At 40.3% G+C, this 24,220-nt stretch overlaps 3 protein-coding genes across 4 annotated transcripts; all 3 read left to right on the top strand.

The window, feature by feature from the left end:
- Positions 1-3,735: 3,735 nt before the first annotated feature.
- Positions 3,736-22,327, top strand: LOC308105140 (THO complex subunit 4-like; the record flags this gene model as incomplete). Its single annotated transcript, XM_080455773.1, has 3 exons — positions 3,736-4,538; positions 21,774-21,914; positions 22,089-22,327. The coding sequence occupies 3 exons, from the start codon at positions 3,736-3,738 to the stop codon at positions 22,243-22,245; spliced, it is 1,101 nt and encodes a 366-aa protein (XP_080311899.1). The 3' UTR covers positions 22,246-22,327.
- LOC308104123 (uncharacterized protein) lies at positions 8,759-14,309 on the top strand. The gene is made up of 9 exons (XM_080454432.1): positions 8,759-9,063; positions 10,173-10,268; positions 10,381-10,477; positions 10,642-10,848; positions 11,186-11,316; positions 11,411-11,677; positions 12,147-12,283; positions 12,374-12,442; positions 12,530-14,309. The coding sequence occupies exons 2-9, from the start codon at positions 10,255-10,257 to the stop codon at positions 12,736-12,738; spliced, it is 1,131 nt and encodes a 376-aa protein (XP_080310558.1). The 5' UTR covers positions 8,759-9,063; positions 10,173-10,254; the 3' UTR covers positions 12,739-14,309.
- Positions 15,036-22,119, top strand: LOC308104124 (uncharacterized protein). Of its 2 annotated transcripts, XM_080454433.1 has the most exons (8): positions 15,036-15,240; positions 16,245-16,319; positions 16,461-16,560; positions 17,291-17,497; positions 19,574-19,840; positions 20,621-20,850; positions 20,996-21,061; positions 21,774-22,119. In XM_080454433.1, exons 2-5 carry the CDS (start codon positions 16,306-16,308, stop codon positions 19,619-19,621), a joined length of 369 nt encoding a protein of 122 aa, XP_080310559.1. In that variant the 5' UTR covers positions 15,036-15,240; positions 16,245-16,305; the 3' UTR covers positions 19,622-19,840; positions 20,621-20,850; positions 20,996-21,061; positions 21,774-22,119. The 2 variants fall into 2 exon arrangements, with proteins under 2 accessions (XP_080310559.1, XP_080310560.1); XM_080454434.1 differs by lacking the exon at positions 19,574-19,840.
- Positions 22,328-24,220: the final 1,893 nt, after the last annotated feature.

Below are 24,220 nucleotides of genomic sequence, written 5' to 3'. Positions count from 1 at the left end.
ACACAAAAATGAATGAACAATGTAAAACCAACTAAAACTAAAACGAAGCAAATCAAAATAGAATTGTATGTAAAATCATCTTTGTTTTTCACCATGATACCCGATGTCATGCATTCTTTCATCCTAACCTTTTCAGTTTCCTTATAATACCTAAAACTAAGACTAAAACTAGTCTATGCACTTGTTAATCTATCTAAACTGAAATCAGATGCCAAACTGAAAATCTAAATGAAGCTAAAACTAGCTGATGCACACACGCAGTAGCCTGGTAAACCCCCCTCCCCTCCGGAAATCTCATTTGTATTTGATTTCAATAGTGAAATCAAATACAAATGAGATTTCCGGAGGGAGGGGGGGGGGGGGGGGGGTTTACCAAGCTACACATGCAGCACATGTGGGACACATTTATTCTGCTGATGCCTTGAACCCTGTGTCTTTTCCCTTTACGGATGAGTCAAGTTTCATCCTACTATACCTTATCATATCATATTACCTCCAAGGAGTTTTTTTTTGTCTGAGATGTTTCGTCCTTGGCAGAGTTGTGCACTTTACTGAGTGCATTACTTGCTGACAGTGAAGTAGGCCTACTCAGATATTTTACTTAAGTAAAAGTAGCAATACCACAGTATAGAAATACTCTTTTACAAGTAAAAGGCCTGTGTTCAAAATGCTACTTGAGTAAAAGTACAAAAGTATTGGCATCAAAATGTACTTAAAGTACCAAAAGTAAAAGTACTAAAATGTTTGAAAATAGATCTACAAGCTCACAAGTGAGCTTGTAGATCTATTTTCAAATAGCCTCTGTATAAAATGGGGCCAAAGTGGTTCATGTGTGTTTCATAATATGATAATTTATATCTGCAAAGTAACTAGTAACTAAAGTTTTCAAATAATTGTAGTGGAGTAAAAGTACAATATTTGCCTCTGAGATGTAGTGGAGTAGAAGTAAAAGTATTGAAAATTGGAAATACTCCAATAAAGTAAAAGTACCTCAAAATTGCACTTAAGTACAGTACTTGAGTAAATGTACTTAGTTACTTTTCACCACTGCTTGCTGAATATTAAATTCTTAATATTTGATTATGAATTTGCAGGTGTGGGAAAGCGCTGAAAGTCAGTGGATAAAATATCAATCTGTGGCGTCCTGTCACATTAAAGGACATGTGAGTCATGTCGTAAACACCCAGACACACAATGTAGTGCGTTCCTCTGTGAGACAACGCCCCGTCAACTCGTACAGTTTAATAGTGTTTTGGAATTCTTTTGTGTTGAAGAATGCTCCACCCAAATGTGTCACCATGGCAACATGTCTTTTTAACCACTTTTCAACAGCCTTGCGTCCCTATTTTGGGCATGTCATTATAGGCGAGAATGACAAATATATACAGTGTTTCGCCCCGGAAATAGCAGATCTAGAGGCTCACACGTATGTCGACTAAGTGTAGATAATGCAAAATAAGTGGTTTAATGTCCAGCCCTGCCCCCTTGGCACAGGTTGGTGAGGATAGGCTGGATAAAATGTTACCCAGCAGGTTACAAAATATGATGCATGATACTGGACTGTGTGTGTGTGTGTGTGTGTGTGTGTGTGCGCGCGCGTCAGCATGTTTGTGGGAAAGACAAACAGATGGTGACAGACAACAGAACAGCCACCGTTTTTCTATAATCAGCATCATTTGCTCTTATTAATTGGACTTTATTATTGAGATGACACTGAGTTGTACAGGAGTCCTGTGCACTGTCAACCAGCGCATATATGCAAATCAATGCTGTAACCTCGTCATGCTCAGAATAATAATAATAATAATGTTTATTGTCCCCAAGGGGAAAATTGTCTTCACAAGGTCTGTTCGTTACAACAAAAAACAACAAAACAACATAACAACAAAAACAACATATCACAAAGACAAAGACAAAGACATGAGAAGGAAATCAAAGCTGAAATGTAGATGCAAGTGGATGAGTGTTTCTTGTACCATTAACCATATGAATCCTAGCACGCCTATTCTGGGGCAAACATCGCAGATCTGGAGATTTTTCTGATGAATATATTTAGTGTAGAGGGAGAAAAAGAAGGACGTCTAGTATATATCCCTGGGGGACTCTGGTCAACTAAAAGTAATGTAAGTTATGGGATTTTGGTGACCACTGCTCTGATTAGCGCAATATAGGACTAGATTTGAAGGCCGGCCTGAAAATCTAGTTATTCCAAAAGGATGCATTAAACTCACTATCAATGCGTCCAGAGGACGGACAATCTTTTACCCCGATAATGCAACATTGTCTGTGTTAAAATCTGGTTCCAAATAAAAGTTAGATAACTTTATCGCCTCGTAATATTCACGCTCTGTGTGAATGTTCTCATGACACAAACAGTTCCAAAGAATATTCAGTGATGCATTTACACTACTTTTTTTCTTAATTAATCAAAGCTTAAAACTACATTCTCAGTGCTCACTTCCATTTAGTGTTCAGTTTTCCCCTGGGCTGACTTTGTTATGGTGCTAGTCTGCTCACTATTCCTGTATTCGCTATAGTTATTCTTATTCTAGCCAGAGAAATAGCTAGAAATGGTGAACTTCTAGTGGAAAAGTGTGCATATGAATGCAAACTATAGGTTATATGGTGTCTTTTATGTTTTGTTTTGTTTTCAATTCAGCTTAATTTCTGATGAGAGAGACACAAGAAAGGCAGGAGAGAGAGAGAGAGAGAAGGGCTGACATGCAGCAAATTAGAGCCTCTGGGCAGATTAGAACGGTGCCATCTGCAGGTAGGATTTATTTACTGTATGAGCCACCAGGATGCACCAAAGTATCAGTGGTGGAAGAACTACTGACATTTTGTACTTAAGTAAAAGTATCAATACCCTATTGTAGAAATAGTCTGTTACAAGTACAAGTTCGGTATTCTTAGTAAATTTACTTGAGTAAAAGTACAAAAGTATTGGCATCAAAATGTACTTAAAGTACCAAAAGTAAAAGTACTCATTATGCAGAAGGCCCAATTTCACAAGTTTTCAAATGTATAAAAATTATTTGAAAATAGCAGATCTACAAGCTCACAACGCGTTGCAAAGTGACGCTCTATATGTATATATACATACATATATATGATAAAATTATTGGATTAATTGAAAAAGGTATTGATAGAATTTATTGCTCCGAAAATAATAAATAGTTGCAGCCCCAGCCTCTCCACTGAGCGCATGGAACCTCTGATTGAAAAATGTAACTTTAGTCATTTCATAATGGAAGTCAATAGCGGTCAGATCAGGCTGAAATCTTGCCCAAATATGGAACAATACGTCATAGATACGTCATAGATGAATGACATCATAGATGATGTGCCCAAATATGGAGTTCCACCCGGCCTGGTTCCACTGAGCCCTAGAGAGTGAAAACTAGCCTCACTCATCAGTTGGTAGCGGCCGTTGCTAGGATACAGTTATGGTAAATAGGTTGCACTCTGAGTGCTATATTTCTAAATTTGGAATATTGACTCTCAGCCAATCCCAATGTGACGTCTGAACTAACTGATGTCACGCCACCGATTTAAAAGCGTGTACACCGCGTAAATTGTATTTATTGCAATTTGTACAGTGCTTGTTGGATATTTAGGTTTTCTACTGGTTATTTTTTTAGAAGGCCAATTGCTCTTTAGTAACACAGGTTGCGCACTAGGGTGTACTTTTTTTGTACTTGGTAGTTGTTTAGCATTTTTGGGATCAGGCGTAATATGGCCGATAAAATGGGTGGTATGTCCTTCGGCGACAAAATGGACATGTCCTTAGACGACATTATCAAACAGAACAAGCAGCAGCACAGAGAGCAGAGAGGCGGACGAGGAAGCCGTGGTCATGGTGGTTCAGGCATCAGCCGTGATAGCCGTAATGGCCGTGATGGCCGTGATGGCCGTGACGGCCGTGATGGCCATGATGGCGGTCGCCTTGGAGGAGGATTAGGCAGCCGAGGCGGCGGCGCTTCCATAACCATGAGGAGGAACCTCAGCCGTGGTCGAGGAAGACTGACGCCGTACAGCAGGCCGCCTAAACAGCTTCCGGATAGGCGCCAGCATGTCGATGGCGGTGGCGATCGAGGCAGAACGATGTCGTACAACAACAGGCCTAAACCGATTCCCGATCATTGCTTCGATGCTGGCGGCAGCGTTGGGGCCGGTTTGGAAGCTGGAGGCCATCTCCGTGTCTCAAACCTCCACTATAAAGTATCCGCTAACGATATTCACCTCCTCTTTTCCACGCATGGTAAACTGAAGAGGGCCGATGTTCATTATGACCGGTCTGGAAAAAGTTTGGGCACTGCGGATGTCATCTTCGAAAGAAAGGCAGATGCAGAGAGCGCCAGGAAAGCATTAAAGGACAAGACGCTTGATGACCGCCCCTTCGACATACAGTTCATCACCTCAGATCTTGACACACAGCAGCAGTGGCAGGAGCAGTGGCCTCCTAGGAATCGTGCTGGTGGCTCTGGAGGCATGCATAGGGGGCAACATGGAGGTCGTGGTGCCCGAGGAGCCATAAGGCCAGGGGACTGGCAGCCATGGTTGCAGCAGCAAGCTTGATATGTGCCAGAGACAGTGCACCAGCTCAAGGGGGATCTTCTTCCCCCATACTGTTTGTTTGCACACAAGGGCACGTGTTAAAGCGCTGAAATGGGCTGGATAATTTACACTTGGGCGTCTTCTAATGCGATTAATTTTAATCATTTTAAATTACTTTTTTTTTTGGGCGGTGAAACCGCCCCTATAAGTGAGATTTGGAAAAATGTACATTTTCCTGCGCTGTGATCTGGGCCCAGGAAATTTGTACAATTATCCTGCGCTGTGATTGGCCAATCACAGTCTATTCAGGACTGTGATTGGCCAGTGTCACATGACACATGTGCATAGCCCTATATAAGAAACCATAACTTGAAAAAAACCAAAAATTTGTTTTTTTCAAGTTATGGTTTCGTCCATCATAAAGAGTGTTTCAATAAATGTATTTATCTTTTGTACATGATTGGTTGACTCCATTCAGTATTGTGATTAGCTAGCAAGACACCGCCCACTTCACACAGGGTGTGATTTTTTCTTTTTTCATACTAATGTGTTGGTTTTAGATGTGTTTTCTTCGGGTGTGTTATTTTCCAGGTTCCTTATGCCTTTCCAACATATCAGTGTAAAAGCCCTACAGAAATAATCAAATAAAAATAGATAAAATCCAATGTTATACTGTTAATAGCTGTGTACCAATTTGTCCCCTTTTAAATGCATACAGGTTTTCTTTTTTTTTTACCAATTGGTGCCACTTGATGGGCGGCATTGGGCGCCCACTAGTTGCAACTCCTTGCAACTGCCATTGGGGATAATGGTTGCAAGGAGTTGCATTGGTGTGGACTGGCCTTTAAGATGCATAGGTTATAGGGTTGTTATATAATTATCAAATAATACAGTAGCCAAATAATACATACAACATAATAAATACAAATAAACAACATTTATACTCTGGAAGTAAATAAAAGCTACTTTGGAAGTAAAAAAAATAATAGTAAAGATGTTTAAACGTTCATGTAGGCTGCAGGACCTCTGTCTACAAGGCTCTTCAACTGTATACAAAATAACATTTTCACTTCTTTTGGACCCGAGTTTTTTTTTTATTGTTGTTTTACACTCGCTTATACTGAGCATAGAGTTAATTCATATGATGTTTTAAATCACGGTTAATAGTAATTAGTAAAACTGGTTAATAGTTACATCCCTAAGTGGTCTTCAAACACCACCTTATTAACTTAATAATTAACCACTATGGGCCGATGCCCGTTGGGAACGAATATTGTCAGAGTACTTATAAAGATTTATTTATAGGCTTTTATGCCTTTATCATAGACAGGACAGTAGGCTGACAGGAAATTGGGAGAGAGAGAGATGGGGAGTGACACGCAGTAAAGGCCGTCGGGGTCGGGATTCGAACCCGCGACACGCTGCCGGGCTATTGTAGCCTGACAGCATGTCGCGGGTTCGAATCCCGACTCCGACGGCCTTTACTGCGCCTTGATCACTGAGTGTGTCAATGTAGCCTATAGGTGCCTGGACCGCTACACCAGCCTATAATACTGATGTCATATTATTTATGACATCAGGTATCTCCATATATGGGCATAAAAGGGAGACAGACAGACAGACAGATACACACATACACACTCACTGTGATGACTATTCACCTGTTTCCCAGGCTGTGTGTTTTCCACTTCCTGTCGATTTCATTGGATATCATTGGTCATCTGACCAGTTTCATTGGATTTCATTGGATCAAATCGACAGGAAGTGGAAAACACACAGCTTAGGAAACAGGTGAATAGGGTTTTGAATCCACAGTGCAACTGGCTTGGCCGGGCACTCAAAAGAAGAAATACAATTCGCGTGTTCACACACAGTTGGGAAGCTGGCGGGTGAGAGCGATCTCTGTTTGTGCACTATATAGGAACTCCTGCAGGTTGGTCAGGGCGCCTGTTCATCGCGGGTGCGGAACTGAGAGGATGAATAGGGCATGGCAGTGTTGGCCATTTTGTGGTGCCATAGATAGAAAACCCATTATTTTTGAGCGGTGCAACCGCTCCTATAAGAGGGTTTAGGACCCATCCGTGGCGAAAGTTTTTCTTTCCGTCGTGAAAATTTGTCTTTCGCTGTGACGCCACGCTGTGGAAAACACGCCCATAGGCTAAGCTCTGCAGGACGTGCTGTGATTGGCTAGCGAGACACATGATGAAATTAACTTCAAACTTCGCAGACGCGCTGTGATTGGCTAGCGAGACGCATGATGAAATTAATGATAATGTAAAAAATTTAAGCACGTCACTTCGCAGGACGTGCTGTGATTGGCTACCGAGATGCATGATGAAATTAATAAATAAATAGCACCGCTCACTTCACACTGGGTGTGATTTTTTTCCCACATAGAGATTTGTATAAATAAATTATTTTAAGCCTTGAACCAAGCCATCTAGGATCCTCGTGAATCATAACCATAAAACATTTGATTCAGTGTCAAAACATATTTGAAAACCGCAAACAAAAGGGTATTTATTAAATATAGTATATAACATAATTATATAATTATATATTATATATATATTAAATATTAAAATATCTTTTGACACAGAATCAAATGTGTTATGGGCATGATTTCTTTCTTTTTTTTAAATCTAAGAACGACTATTCATTGTGTTCAGTGGTGTAAAGTAACTAAGTACCTTTACTTAAAGTTGTACAATGCAAATTCACAACTAACGATTTTTAGCAACCTCTGCTGGTCACTACCGTCACTGCATACAATTTCCGTGGTCCTCGATTACCCAGAATTCCATTCGTTTTCACCGGAAGCCGGAAGCGTTTCAAAAAGCGATCTTTTAATTGTTTTATACTATCTACGGATCGTTTCTCTTAGCCAGTGGAGCATTAGTTACCATGAGCTGTGCTTTCTTTTTCTGTTCTTTTTCGATCTTCTAATCCTACATTCTCTTAAAATCAGCGTGAGGTTCCTTTTTGTTATTAGCGCGATAGTTCCTGGCCAAACAGGAAACCGTTGCGGTAGTTCCTGGCCAAACAGGAAACCAGTGCATTTCCACCTCCGTTTTCCGGCCAGATGACGTCATTTCCCCGGGAAAGTCCCCCCAGTCCACGTTCAATATAAAATATATAAATAAAAGGCTTACGGGGGTGAAATTCATGGAGTGGGTGTTGTGAAACTTTTGCCACTCACAAAAGATATACAATTTAACTTTAGTTTTGTTGAAAACGTTACCTAGTATGCCTTTAAAGTTGTACAATGCAAATTCACAACTAACGATTTTTAGCAACCTCTGCTGGTCACTACCGTCACTGCATACAATTTCCGTGGTCCTCGATTACCCAGAATTCCATTCGTTTTCACCGGAAGCCGGAAGCGTTTCAAAAAGCGATCTTTTAATTGTTTTATACTATCTACGGATCGTTTCTCTTAGCCAGTGGAGCATTAGTTACCATGAGCTGTGCTTTCTTTTTCTGTTCTTTTTCGATCTTCTAATCCTACATTCTCTTAAAATCAGCGTGAGGTTCCTTTTTGTTATTAGCGCGATAGTTCCTGGCCAAACAGGAAACCGTTGCGGTAGTTCCTGGCCAAACAGGAAACCAGTGCATTTCCACCTCCGTTTTCCGGCCAGATGACGTCATTTCCCCGGGAAAGTCCCCCCAGTCCACGTTCAATATAAAATATATAAATAAAAGGCTTACGGGGGTGAAATTCATGGAGTGGGTGTTGTGAAACTTTTGCCACTCACAAAAGATATACAATTTAACTTTAGTTTTGTTGAAAACGTTACCTAGTATGCCTTTAAGTACTTTACTTAAGTAAACTTTTTAAGTACTTTTACTTTTACTATCTGCTATAGTACTTTTACTTTTGGTACTTTAAGTATATTTTGATGCCAATACTTTTGTACTTTTAATCAAGTACATTTTGAATTCCGGACTTTTACTTGTAACAGAGTATTTTTACATTGCAGTATTGATACTTTTACTTAAGTAAAACATTTCAGTACTTTTTCCACCACTGATTGTGTTTATTGTGTTTTGATTGTTTGGTAGAAATATTAGACAGTATGAGCTATAGTTCAGTCTCCCGATCAGTAGGTGGCGGTAATGTGGCCAAAAATAAGAATTTTACCGGAAGTGGAATAAATTGAAGAAGAAGAAGAAGAAAAACAACAACAACAATGGCGCTCTCCATGCAGAGTATTTTCTCTATCTCCAAATCGTCTCTTCTCTGTGCTGTCTGTCTGTCTGTCTGTCTTTTTGATTGATTGAATACTTCATTAGCAGTTTGCAAAAAAAGCACACAGTTCAATACAATACAAGAGGACTTTAAACGCAAGAAAGGCTATGGCTTGTTTCCATTGGGGTACTTTGTACTCAATACAATTCATGCTGTCTGTCTGTCAGTCTGTCTGCATGCTGAAGGCACATTTGAGACTGTGAAAGAAAGAATTACACATCATAACAGAATACGAGACATCGAACTACACACAACAGGTTGGTACAATAAGCCACTACACACTAACTTAAACCACACATCAGACTCACTCAGCTTGTAAACAAGTCCAGTAAACAAACAGTGCTGACACTAGTATTTGTTTACTAGTATACTAAACACTAGTTGTTTCAAGTTTAACATATTATTTATTATGATTTTTATTATTGTACAATACCCTGCAGTCATTTACCTTGTCTCTTTGTTTTGTTTTTCAAATGTATGTTTTTAAATGTATGTATTGTTTTTATTTATATGTGAGACCACAGGAAGACTAGCTGTGCTTTAGGGCAGGGGTGTTCAAGGTGTTTCAGGCCAAGGACCCTTTTAGCTGAGATAGAGAAAGTATTGTATAAAATTATGTTGCAGATTAAACGTTTTAATAGATTCCTTATCGTTTCATTGTCAGAGCAATCATCAGTGTATTTTGGATTCATGCTAATGTGCATTTACAGTCATTTAACCACCACAAAACTTGACCTTTCACTCTGTACTTAGTCTGCTTTTTTTCCCTCTTTGCCAAAAATAGCCGATCTGCAAGCTCACAACACCTTGTGCTGCGCTTGTAGATTGGCTGAAGTTCTCCTCAGAATAGGGATGCTAGGGTTCAAGTCGTTAATGTAAAAAAAAGAAAAAAATCCTACCACACAAAGTTTGGCGGCCCCACTGTAGTAACTCTGAGGACCCCCTAGGTGTCCCGGGGTCCCTGTTGAAGACCCCTGCTTTAGGGCACAGCTAATGGGGATCCTAACAAATAAACAAACAGATAACCAGCTGCTAAATAAAATTATTGGATAAGATGTTCTGTTCTGGTTCCCTCTAAACAGATACAGGTCCAGTCTGGGCATCAACTATTTCAGATTTTTTTTCTTCCAAAATAAAATAAAATGTAAGAATAAATGTATGCTTTGGAAAATGGTTGGATATAATGTAAGTATATATGATTTGAAGTGAACATGCATGGGACTTGCTTATGGCTAAGCAAGTTCTACTAGGCCTACTGTAAACCATGTCTGTCAAACCTGTCTTGTCTTTTATTTGGAGTTGGAAATACATGGTCTTCATCATTTGTGCATCCTAGCTCATTCCACCTCTTTTCTACATTATCTAGAACACATAGCAGGCCATTAAGCTGCTGAAGCTCCTGACTGAAGCTCTGACAGTACTGTTTTGCTTGCTAAAGTCTGCTGAATATGAAAAAAGCAAGGTAAATGACTGTTAACCTTTCATCTTTTTTAGTAGTCATTTCATTAAAGTGGATTCAATTAAATAATTGGAAAGTCCTCGTGTGAACTAATGTTAATCTCACTATCTAACAGACCAGCTAATTTCATTGGGGGTGTCAGGAATGCTGAGCGGTTTCACTGTACGGCCCCATCCATTGGCTTAAATATGGACCAACACTATGAGCTGATGGTAAGAGCTATGTGATGTCGATATATACATCCCATAACTTCCTTCAAATTATAAAGATTTTTGTTAGTATGACAAGTGTTATGTGTAATGTCAGTATTCAACTGAGAATACAGAATATTTCATAGTCTTTTAAAACAACATTTTGTTTTGTCTTTGTGTTGAAGGACTTCCTACCAAAGGACTACCAGTACCATGTATGTAGGTACAAGGCTGTGAGCCAACCAAGCGGTTTTGACCACATCAGTTTCGAGGCCACGTTAAGGATGTCCCTCCAGTCCAAGGAGGACATCCTGGTGTGGCTGAAGTCCATGCCGGTCACATGGAGAGTGGACTACGTCAGACCTAGTAAAGGCCAGAAGACCATCTTCAAAGTGAGTTGTTTTTGTTTTTAGAGTTTGTATGGTGTGGTCATTCCTGGGTAGGGATTAGAGACGGGGTGCATATCGTGTAGTGATTTAATTCCCCCACTTTCAATATGTTCAGCTGAAAGGTTATTTATGACTGAACTCTGTTCAGCCTGCATGTCTCCAAAAATATATATATCATCATGACCCAGGGATCATTTGACAACTCTTTTATTAAAACATTTTCAACGACATTTGCATAATGGATGAATGTTATCACTTGGGTTAATAACAGAGCATTTTTTGAGGATACTAATATTTCAAATATTTGTATTTGAAAGTTTTCCTCATCTTAATACTCTAGAATGAATACCGGTGTCAGCACAAGACCAGGACGGCACCGAAACCTGGCAGGGTGTCTAAAAACACCCATTGCGATGCCAAACTTAAAGTCACCCTTGTGCGCACCGTGGATTCCAGTGGGCGACTGAGCAGGTCTAACACACAAACCCCACATAAATTCTCAAATTCAAATTTTCTCGTCTGTACACATTATGTTTTTAACAGTATGCTTTTTTGTCCAATCCAGAAGCACAGATCCTCACATACCAGCCTACCCAACGATTGTGGAAATGAAAAACATCCACAATCACGACATCCATGGCTCTGAAGCTGTGCGTCATCGGGATGTGGGCGCTGCCGCCGTGGAGAAGCTGACCACGCTGTTTGAGACTGGCCACTCGCCATCCTCAGCACTAGAAGTGCTGAAGTGTGATCTGCAGCTCGAGTACGGGGATGACTATATCACCAAGTCAGCAGACCGCTCCATCTGCCCTGACCTGAGGTTCTGCTATAGGTATTTATGATGACTGCGTTAGTACTAACAAGTTGCCCTTTTCACATTGATATTGTACAATGCATAAATATGATTCATGTACAGATCAGAGCTGACTTCCCAGCTCCCAAAGCACTACGATCAGATGGTAACTGGACTGCACTTAATATAGCGCTTTTATCCAATGCGCTTTACAGTGGTCTCTCGTTCACCCATTCACACACACATCTTCATTGTCATTATCTTGCCCACACTTGTGGACATGTGGACAGGAGGAGATGGAATTTGATCCACCGACTCTACAATCATTTGTTTACATCCTGAGACCCAGAAGACGCCCCGACAAAATATAGATATATGCTTATTTGAATATCTCTGGAACCAAGATTTCTTGACGCTACAACATGTCTGGGAAAGTCAGCCCTTAGTCCTTGCATTATCTGAGTTTGGTTATTTGAGTTTTTAGTAGTGATATGTCATATTTTCACAGACTGTATGACAAGATATTCAGGGCTGAATATGGCAGCGCAGAAGGAAATGGAATGTTCGCGCCTGTGGAGAGTGACTCTGAAATGTTAGACCCTCTGGAGAGTGACTCTGAAGTGTCTGAGGATGCTGAAACATCAGGTCAGTTTAATGAGGAATGGAACATTTAATGGAGACTGGGATGAGAAACATTTTGACATGCACATTGTTTTCTTTGTAATTGAATAACAGTCCAGTTGCAACCGTTGGCGAGCTCAACCATGGCAGCCACGGAAGGGCTTAAGGGCGCTGAAGCATCAGGTCAGTTTAATTATCAGCAAAAACATGAAAACAAACTACAAAAAAATACATATGTATACAAGATAATTATTGTTTGCTTTTTTTCAGATGTTTTTGACAGAGAAAGGTTCTGCTCCAACATAGACAAGTTTAAGGAAACAGTGCTGAACAACGAAGGACTTCAAGGAGGAGCCTTAGACATGATGAAGACCTTAGACAAGGTGATGGGGAACCCCTCCCTGCTGCTGTCAGCCATGCGCAGGTTTGGCCGCTATGGTACCAACAGTCGGGCATCACAGTCGGGCACGAGCTCTTAAGCGAGTTGCTAACCGTGCTGAGCCAAGTATAGCAGCACAGCTGACTTCTGTTGCCCGCCCAAGGGCCAAGCTTGGAGGTAGACGCCGGCTCACTGCAGGGACTGGGAGGCCAAAGAAAAATGTGGCAAGCATGGACCATTGCAACAGCTACCCAAATGGAGTGCTGTCTGTCATTCACAGCTTGTCCCAAGCATTAGTGGAGTGTTGCAGCAATCCAAAGTCATGAATGATGATTTTTCTAAGATTGACACACCTTGACGCACCCTCCCATGCAGGGTCTGAACAGAGGTGGCGGAGGCATGAATAGGAATGGTGTTGGTGGCTCTGGAGGCATGCAGAGCGCACATAGAGGTTGTGGTGCTGGAACTTGAAGAGCCATAAGACCGGTGGACAGGCGGCTGTAGTGGCAGCAAGAATCCACTTTCTGCATAGAAGCTTGATGCCCACCCAGTTCGACGCATGCAATAATGCCTCGAAGGACACCAGCTAAAGGATGAAGATTTGTCCCTCGTCATCTACCCCTCCTGTCACACAAGGGCACTTATCACAGTGCTGAAATGTGCAGGATATTTTACACTTGGGTGTCTTCTAATGCGATTCATAATAGTTTTTTCTTTTTCAGCCAATGTTGAAAAGAGTTTTAGATGTATAGGTTAGGAGTGAGTTATTCCCCTGTTGCCTATGCCTTTCCCCCATATATATCGGTATAAAAACAACCTGTAGTAATAAAATAAAAATAAATAAACTTGGACCAGGAGTTAGAATCCTCCATGCTGCATCCAGCTTGGTTTGGCGCTCAAATGAACACAATTGGCCGTGCTCGCTGTCACATGCTCGCAGGCCAGGTGGGAAGGTGGGCTGTGAGAGCGAACTTTGTTGCTGCTCTCTAGCAACTCCTATAGGCTGGACAGGGCACCTGTTCAGTGAGAACTAAATGGTAAATGGTTATTAGATTTACATTGTGCCTTTATCCAAGGCGCTTTACAATGATTGTGCATTACATTCACCCATTCACACATACCTTCATACATCGATGGCAGAGGAAACCATGCAAGGCACCAACCTGCTCATCAGGAGCAATTTGGGGTTCAAGGACTCAAGGACACTTCGACACTGACTCTGGGGGAGCCCGGGATCGAACTGGGCCTCTCTACCCCTCAGCCACTGCCGCCCATGAGAGGAACTGAGAGGAATAGTGTGTTCCTCTGCATGAACTATGTCTCCTCCCATTGAAACTCCTCGCTGTCAGGTGAAAAGAAGCAGTTGGATGGTGACTTCAGAGGAGCCTCGTGGTTGTCTACGCCAGAGGTTCTCAAACTATGGGTCGGTAACCCAAGTGGAGTGGGGTTGTACAATGACTGTGTGTGTGTGTGTGTGTGTGTGTGTGTGTGTGTGTGTGTGTGTGTGTGTGTGTGTGTGTGTGTGTGTGTGTGTCAGACATGCAAAAGTGTCACTTTTCAGCTACAGTCACCTTTTTGAACCCAAATAGGGCAATTGTGTGACACCTGACCCGAAAGAAAACAACATGTTGTCACCTTTTTCACCTCGGGGCTGTTTGCATGCCTGGTGTGTGTGTGTGTGTGTGTGTGTGGGGGGGGGGGTATACTGTAGGCTATACTGTAGGCTATACAATATGTTCTAATAAATATTTTAGTCAGGCTACCATTGTATGCTTTATTTTTTAAACATCCTTTATTTACATTTTGAAATGCACTATATAAATGTTGTTTGTATTTTTTTGTATTTTTTTCCCCTGTTTACTAACTAAAGAGCTGGGAGGGAAGTTTTGGAAACTCAAGATCAACAATATTAGTGAATAAGGTCTGAGAATGTTTTTTTTACTACTTATTATTATTTTTGGTCTACAATTGGTTACTTTATTTATTTTAGAACGACTCTATTGTGTTTGTTTTGATTGAAATCATTTGTTTGGTCGAAATATTAGTGAGGTATTATAGCTTTGGTTCACGCTCCAGATCAGTAGGTGGCAGTAATGCACCTGAAAAGAAAACAACCGATAGTAAAAGAAGCAACGTTGCCATGTGGGCTTATTATAAGCGACCTCTGTCAGGTCCCATGGTGCAATGGTTAGCACATTGGACTTTGAATCCAGAGATCCGAGTTCAAATCTCGGTGGGACCTCACACCTTTAAAATAACCGATGTTATTACATGTTTAAAGTGCTCATGTTGCTTCTTTTGGGCTTGTTTTCCTAGCCCTGGTTGCTTATTTCTCTCGCAGAATCTGGCAAAACTGAAAAGAAGCCGAAGAAGGGTCTGCAATCTCTTCATGGCTGAATGTAGTTGCATAAACATATCACGCCTGTTTGCAGAGCATTTCTCTCTATATTATAACATATAGCTCTAATATGAGATAACATACCATATTATAGTATAGCTAGCCTCTATGTCGTCTGCATGCTGGAGACACACGGGGCTGTGAAAGAGAGAATGATGTACATTGTAAAAGAATAGGAGACATCAAACTACATGTACAGAACAGGTTGGTAGTCAAAGTACTCACCATTTTTACTTAAGTAAAAGTATCAATACTTTATTACTCAATTAAAGTCCGGAATTCAAAATTGACTTGAGTAAAAGTACAAAAATATTGGTATCAAAAGGTATCAAAAGTAGAAAGTACTCATTATGCACAATGTCCCATTTCACAAGTGGCCAAAAATGTATTTAGGGCTGAAGTGGTTAATGTATGGTTTGTAATAATAATCAAAATATAGAAAGTATAACTAGTAACTTAATGGAAACAAGACTGAAAGGACCTTTTGGACGTACCTTTTAGACAAAGTGTTTGACTGTACTTGTGCTGTTTTTAGATTTCTGCCTAATAAAATATTCAATCAATCAATAACTAAAGTTTTCAAATTATTGTAGTGGAGTAGAAGTAAAAGAAAATTGGAAATACTCTAAAAGTGTACTTAAGTACAGTACTTGAGTAAATGTACTTGTACTGTACAATGTACTAGTTTTTTCAATGTTAAAATATGATTTATTAAACAATACTTTTATTGTGATACATTTTATCTTTGTCCTCTTGAGTGACTTGGCTGCCTGCAGGGTACATCTACGGGGGAAACCTACCAGTGGTGTAATTTGGAGTGTAACGAAGTACATTTACTCAAGTATTGTACAATTTTGAGGTATTTTTTACTTTACTGGAGTATTTCCAATTCTATGTACTTTTACTTCTACTCCACTACATCTCAGAGGCAAATATTATACTTTTTACTCACTACAATTATTAGAAAACTTTAGTTACTAGTTAGTTTGTAGATTTGTATTATTATTATTACAAAACCTACATTAAACACCTATATTCTTCGCTATTTGAAAATATTGTTTGTAGTTTGAAATATCTGGTCTTCATCATTTGTAGTTGAAATATCTGGTCTTCATCATTTGTAGTTGAAATATATGGTCTTTCTTTATCATTTGTGCATCCTAGCTCATTCCATCTCTTTTCTGCATTATCTAAATTTTAATACATAGCAGGCCATTAAGCTGCTGAAGCTCCTGACAGCACTGTTTTGCTTGATAAAGTCTGCTGAATATGAAAAAAGGAAGGTAAATTACTTTTAACCTTTTCACCTTTTTAGTAGTCATTTCATTTAAGTGGATTCAGATTAAACAACAAACAGTATTAAACGCAAAGTCCTTGTGTGCACTAGCCACTATCTAGCTAATTTAAATCTCACTTCCTAACAGATCAGAAAATTTGAGAGTGCGGGTCACCAATGCTGAGCGGTTTCAATGTACTGCTCCATCCATTGGCCTAAATAATACGGACCAACACCATGAGTTGATGGTAAGTGTTATTGGATGTCGATAAACCTCTATCAAATTATTTTAAGCTTTTTTGTTAGTATGACAACTATGTCAGTATTCAACTGAGAAGACGGCATATTTCATTAGGCCTTTTAAAGGGATAGTTCACCCAAAACATTTTTTTTTCTTCCTATCGATTAGTCACCCCATGCACTATGCAGACTTGATATTTTTTGTTTTTGTCGCATTCCTAAGCCAATAATTTGATGACCAGCGGACCTGTAGGCAGACACAAAGGAGACTCTTTGTGTCTCCTACCGGAACCGCTGCCGGTCATCAAATTATTGGCTTAGGAATGCGACAAAACACAAAAATCCATTCAAAGTGAATTCAAGTCTCCATGGGTGACTAATCGATAGAATCGATAGAAAGTCATTTGGGGGTGAACTATCCCTTTTAACCCATTAAAACCGGGAAAGTATCCGTCATTTTATACTTTGGCTATTCAAAAATAGCAGATATACAAGCTTGTAGATCTGCTAGTTTTTAAACATTTTGCAACTCTGCAACATTTTTAACTAAAATCTTGGCTTCTGGGGGTCCCAATCACAACACATTTTGAGATGGCAGTCCATGGCCAAATACATATAGCTTTGGGGGTTCTTGACATGAGAAAGAACCACTGATATAGCAACATCCTGTACGCTTTTCAGAAAACTGTTAGGATTTAGAAGACATTTGAACAACATCTGGTTGTCTTTGTGTTGAAGGGCTTCCTACCAAAGGACTACCAATACCATGTATGTAGGTACAAGGCTGTGAGCCAACCAAGCGGCTTTGACCACATAAGTTTCGAGGCCATGTTAAGGATGTCTCTCCAGTCCAAGGAGGACATCCTGGTGTGGCTGAAGTCCATGCCGGTCACATGGAGAGTGAACGCCAGCAGAGTTACTAAAGGCCAGAAGACCATCTTCAAAGTGAGTTGTGTTTTTTAGTTTGTTTGTTTGTATGGTGTCAGTGTTCCTGTGTAGTGATGTAATTTACCACTTTCAATAGAGCACCGAAGTCTGACGTAATTTACTCATCCTACCTGGGTTGCGGTTTATTTCCCCCATTCAGAATTCCCATAGACTTGTTTAATATCGCGTCAAATAAGAACTGTGTTCCAAAAATAAACAAATGACCCCGGCGGTTTGACTCACTCATATGGATATGAAGCATCAACTGACGGTGAGAAAACGCTAATGTTACTGTGGCCAAATTAGTTACATTTTCGCCAGAAATAGACTTTGTCAAATATGAGTGACTGACTATCATAAACGATACAGCGACACCTCCCTGACAATATCGCCGGGACAGTTTGTTTATTTTTGGACCACAATTCTTATATGAGACGATTCTAAGATGACCCAATGTTATTCTCCATAGAGAAATTACTTCCGCAACCCAGGGGATGAACGAGCGACGTCAGGACTTCAGTGCTCTATAGATGGGTTTCTGCGCGACGTCATCACAGAGCAGAGTGCGCAATCTGCGCATGAGTGGGGTAGAACGAACCGGAAGCGCCATTCACTCTGTTGTTATTTTCGGGATTTAGATAGGCATAATGCTGCTATTATAGGCATAATAGGCATAATGCTGCTATTATAAACAGATCCAACTTCCGACAAATCATTTTTATTGAGTAAAGAAGATATTACAAACTGCATCATTTAATCTACTTTCATTAAACCCGGTGAAGACCATTTCTTTTATGAATGTACAATGGCCAGAGCTGCTGCGGGTAATAGCGCCCTCTACAGGCTCATCCCTCCACTGCGCGCGCATCATCCTCTCATGTTTACAAACAGGAAACCCATCTATATGTTCAGCTGAAAGGCAGTGGTGGAAAGTAACTTGTAACAGAGTATTTCTACATTGCAGTATTGATACTTTTACTTAAGTAAAAAAAATTGAGTATGTTTTCCACCTCTGCTGAAAGGTTATTTATGACTGATGAATCTGGTAAGTCTCCAAAGGTTTTATCCTGACCCAGGGATCATTGACACTTTTATTTCACATTTCAACCACATTCACATAAGTTTGTTTTCAGACTAATGGAGGGATGTTATGACTTGGGATATATAAAAGATATACAAATATATTGTATTTTTTCTCCTTTATTTTCTTTATCTTAATACTCTGGACTGAATACCGGCAGCACAAGACCAGGATTCCACCAAAACCTGGCAGGGCGTCTAAAAACACCCATTGCGATGCTAAACTTAAAGTCTCCATTGTGCGCACCGTGGATTCCAGTGGGCGACAGAGCAGGTGTAACACACAAACAAACCCCACTTAAATTCAAAGATGTATGTTTTAAAGGAGAATTCCGCCCGACGTTTTTCTTACATTTTATATGATATTATGATATCCTAGGACGAGTGATACAGTAGAAAACCTCAGCCTATGGGACTTGCACTAGATCACGTATTTTAATTGTTTTTTTTGTGTGAGATCTAACGTTCTTATGGACAGAAAACACTCCACAGTGTTTATGTTGGATGCGCCTCCACGGAAGTCTCGCGAGACGAGATTTCACCCGCGACGTCATCCATGTCACTTTGTAAATACTACGGCGGCCCATTTGGGCCCAAAACATTGTGGAGGGTTTTCTGTCCATAAGAACGTTAGATCTCACAAAAAAAAGAAGAAAGAAGCGCTATTAAAATACGCGATCTAGCGCAAGTCCCATAGGCTTACTACTGTACCACATATAAAAGGTAAGAAAAACTTCGGGCGGAATTCTCCAAGACCTGAGGCCGCGTCTAAAAAAATCTAAATCCTAACAATCTTTCGGAAAAAAATATATATAAAAAAAAAAAAACACGATTTTTCAAAAATAGCAGATCTACAAGCTCGTAGCGCGGCACTCGGTGCCGCGCTATGAGCTTGTATATCTGCTATTTTTGAATAGCAAAAGAAATCTAAAGTGACACAGATGCGTTCCAGGTCTTATTGGGTTAATGTCTGTACACATCTGTTTAACAGTATGCATTTTTTTTCCAATCCAGAAGCACAGATCCTCACATACCAGCCTACCCAACCATTGTGGAAATTAAAAACAGCCACAATCACAACATCTATGGGACTGATGCTTTGCGTCATCGGGACGTGGGCGCTGCCTCTGTCGAGAAGCTGACCACGCTGTTTAAAGCTGGCCACTCGCCATCCTCGGCACTAGCTGAACTGAAGTGTGATCTGCAGCTCGAGTACGGGGACGACTATATCGCCAAGTCAGCAGACCGCTCCATCTGCCCTGACCTGGGGTTCTGCAATAGGTATTTATGATGACTGCGTTGGTACTAACAAGTTGTTTTTTCACATTTTTATTGTACTATATACAACGCATAAATATGATTAACCCACTAAGATCTGAGGCATTTTTCTTTCTTTTTTTTCCTGAAAAACTTATGTTGCTATATCAGTGGTGCTCAAAGTTTTCCATGTCAAGGACCCCCAAAATTATATGTATTTGGCCGCCGACCCCCATCTCAAGATATTTTGTTCCGGGGACCTCCAGAAGCAAAGATTTGAGTCAAAAATGTTCGCTTTAAAAATGTTCATGAAAATAGCAGATCTACAAGCTCATAGCACGGCACAAAGTGACGCGCTATGAGCTTGTATATCTGCTATTTTTTAATAGCCAAACTATAAAATAATGCTTAAAGTGGTTAAAATGACACAGATGCCTTCCCGGTTTTAATGGGTTAATGTACAGATCAGAGCTCAGAGACTTACCAAATTATTTTAGAGAAATTATCTTTACATCGTAGAGAGAGAGATGGTAAATGGACTGCACTTGATATAGTCCTTTTATTCAATGCTCTTTACAGTGGTCTCTCGTTCACAAACACATTCACACACCAACTGGTAGCAGCTGCCATGCAAGGTGCTATTCTGCTCATTGGGAACAATCTGACCCACCGACCCATCTACAATCATAGGACGATTTGTCTACATCCATTCCTGACTGAGACACAGACACGTCGCCCCCACAGAATATAGATATACACAGTATAATCGTTTCAGTATCTTGAGTTTTGTTTTCATATTTTCAGACTGTACAACAAGATATTGAGGGCTGAGCGTGGCATCGCAGATGGAAATGAAGTGTCAGTGACTCTAGAGAGTGACTCTGAAGTGTCAGTGACTCTAGAGAGTGACTCTGAAGTGTCTGTGACTCTAGAGAGTGACTCTGAAGTGGTGTTAGAGCTTCTAGAGAGTGACTCTGAAGTGTCAGTGACTCTAGAGAGTGACTCTGAAGTGTTTGAGGATGCTGAAACATCAGGTCAGTTTAATAAGGAATTGTTATAACATTTTGTTTATTGGAGACTGGGATGAGCATCATTTTGGCATGCATATGGCTTTCTTTGTAATTGAATTAACAGTCCTATATTCAGTCACTGATACACATTATTTTTCCCTCTCCACAGCTGAGCAACCGTTGACCAGATCAACAGTGGAAGCCACCGAAGGACTTGAGGGTGCTCAAGCATCAGGTCAGTTTCTTTATAAGCAAACACATGGGAAAAGGATGAGCAAAAACATGGGGAAACTTGGAAGGCAGTCATAACCAAATGGAATGAAATCTGAAACATCTGACTGATACATCTTGACCACATCACTGCAGAGATAATGTGTGACGATTTGTGTGTTGAGTTCTGGACAATATTTTTAGGAGTAGTATGTGTGTTTTGAAGAAAACACAAAATGGTGAAAAATCGAGTTTGGCACAAATGGCCAGGGTCTATGTGGTCCAAGGAATCCAGTAAAATTATATATTTTTTGTGCAACCTACGGTTCAAGAGTTATAGGCTAAAACGTGATATGGCCGATTTGAATTTGATCAAATTTCACGGCAGTTGGACATTGTGCACATGATTTTATTCAAAACGGGCTCCTCCTGCAAACTTTGAAAGCCAATCGGAATGGAATCTGAAATATCTGACAGATACATCTTGATCACGAGACCACAGAGATCGTGTGTACCGATTTGTGTGAGTTTTGGAAATAATCTGTAGTAGTAGTACCAAAAGGCGTGTTTTGAAGAAAGCATGGAATACTGTACGTTTTTGACTGTACGACCTCCGGTTCAAGAGTTACAGCGCAGTTTGTGTATTCAAAGTTTGTGTGGATGTTTGTGTGTATACACTTACTGTGAGTGGGACAGATAATCTATTGATCTCTTTTTTTTAATGATGTTTTTGACAGAGAGGAGTTCTGCTCCAACATAGATGAATTTAAGGAGTCGGTGCTGAACAATGAAAGACTTCAAGGAGGAGCCTTAGCGATGATGAAGACCTTACGGAAGATGATGGGGAACCCCTCCATGCTGCTGTCAGCCATGCACAGGTTTGGCACCAACAGTCGGGCATCAATGCGTGCACAAGCTCTGCGGCGAGTTGCTAACCGTGCTGGAAAGGTCAAGCTTGGGGGGCAGAGGCCGGCTCACTGCAGGGAGGGCAAAGAAAAATGTGGCAAGCACCACCGGAATAGCTACCCAAATGGAGTGTAGCTTGTTCCAAGCATTAGTGGTGTGTTGCAGGAGCCACAGCGACCTCCCATGCAGGGTCTGAACAGAGGTGGCGGAGGCATGGATAGGAATGGTGTTGGTGGCTCTGGAGGCATGCAGAGAGGACATAGAGCAGGGGTCTTCAACGTTTTCAGGCCAAGGACCCCCTAGCTGAGAGAGAGATGAAGCAGGGACCCCCATATTGTATAAAATTGTGTTTCAGATTCAACTTTTTTTATTTTTTTTCAAATATGATTATTTTTGGGAGGTCGCGGCCTGAAAATACGGGAACCCAAGTGGGTTTGTGGGAAGGTGGCGGTGGGGTCGTACAATGACAACTGAAAAGAACAAATGCATCCTTCCCATTAAGTATGTTTTGTTTTTTAAAAGCATTTATATATTTTTTTTAGGTTAGGATAAGGATAATTCCTTTAACAGGTCCGTTCATGAAAGTCCTTGCAGTCTTGTTTCCAATGAGGGCCTGTGAGCAATTAGGGGTTAAGAGTCTTGCTCAGGGACATATTTCGACACATTTGCTGGCCTGGCCTGGAATTGTACTTGGGGCAACCAGGGCCTCTGGCTCCCTAGGCGGGCTCACTAACCACTCAGCTATGGCCGCCCCATCTATTGCCATAGATATAGGCTATACTGTATTTTCTAATAAATACTATTCAAGGCTACCAATGTTTGCTTTCTTTTTTTTAACTATATATAAAAAGGTTAGAGAACCCGTGGTCTACACCCTCCCACATGAACAACTGAAGGGTTCAGCAGCAGTGGTGGAAAGTAACTAAGTACATTTACTCAAGTACTGTACTTAAAGGAGAATTTTGGACTAAAGTTTTCTTACCTTTTCTATGACGTTATGATATCTTAGGATGAATGGTACAGTAGAAAAATTTCATAACTCCACCCCTGAGCCGCCACAGCTTAAAAGGTGCGCGGATAGGCCTTAGGTTAGATCACATATCCAGACAGACAGAACACTGTCCCAAAAAAAAAAAAAAAAAGTGTGTATAGTGTACAGTCACTATGAACGTCAGATCTCATAAAAAAAAATTACAAAAAAAGCTATTAAAATATGTGATCTAACCTAAGGCCTATCCGCGCACCTTCTAAGCTGTGGCGGCTCAGGGGTGGAGTTATGAAATTTTTCTACTGTACCATTCATCCTAAGATATCATAACGTCATAGAAAAGGTAAGAAAACTTTAGTCCAAAATTCTCCTTTAAGTCTGATCTTGAGGTATTTTTTTTTTACTATACTTGAGTAATTCCCATGTTCAATACTTTTGCTTCTACTCCACTACATCTCAAAGGCACTTTATAGATTTTGGTTATTATTACAAAACATACATTAACCACTTCAACTCGGTATACATTTTGGCCATTTGAAAATAGCAGATCTACAAGTTCACAATGCGTTGTGATGTGACGCATTGTGAGCTTGGAGATCTGCTATTTTCCAAAGATTTTTATACATTTGAAAACTTGTGAAATGGGACATTCTGCATGATGAGTACTTTCTACTTTTGGTACTTTAAGTATATTTTGATGCCCATTTCTTTTGCACTTTTACTCTTTACTTTACTTACTTTACTTATACTGGACTTTTACTTGTAACAGAGTGTTTCTACATTGTGGGATTGATACTTTTACTTAAATAAATGTGAATAAAGTATGGGAATGGCGACAATCAATGCAAATTGAGTTGCAAACAGATCATGAGTATTGTTATTTGTTACCAACATGTATGTCCCCTGAAGAGCCGCTTTCTTCTACTGTGTGACTGGGATGTAGATATATTTTTCGACCAGTAGGTGGCAGTACGCACACGGGAAGTTTCTCCACATGGAAACAAGTCTTTGTTTTGTTTTCAAGTGATGAGCTACGAGTTATTCTGTGGATTAAAATAAATGTTTTAGGTCTTGTCTCTGCTCTGCTCTTACATGTTTGGAAAGAGAAAATCCAAAAGATAAATCAGTGGCATCATGCAACATTGTTTTCTAGAGAGAGAGAGAGAGATAAAGAAATGCACCTGCAATCACACTTAATTATCAACAGGTGAATTAGAGCAGGAGAAGAACGAGGCAGTTCTGAATAGATCAGTGGTTTTCAAACTTTTTGTATCCAAGAGGCATCAAGAC

This window comes from Gymnoscopelus braueri (assembly GCF_963280865.1).
Source record: "Gymnoscopelus braueri genome assembly, chromosome: 17".
Lineage (NCBI taxonomy): Eukaryota > Metazoa > Chordata > Actinopteri > Myctophiformes > Myctophidae > Gymnoscopelus > Gymnoscopelus braueri.
This window is presented reverse-complemented; position numbering and strand designations above follow the sequence as displayed.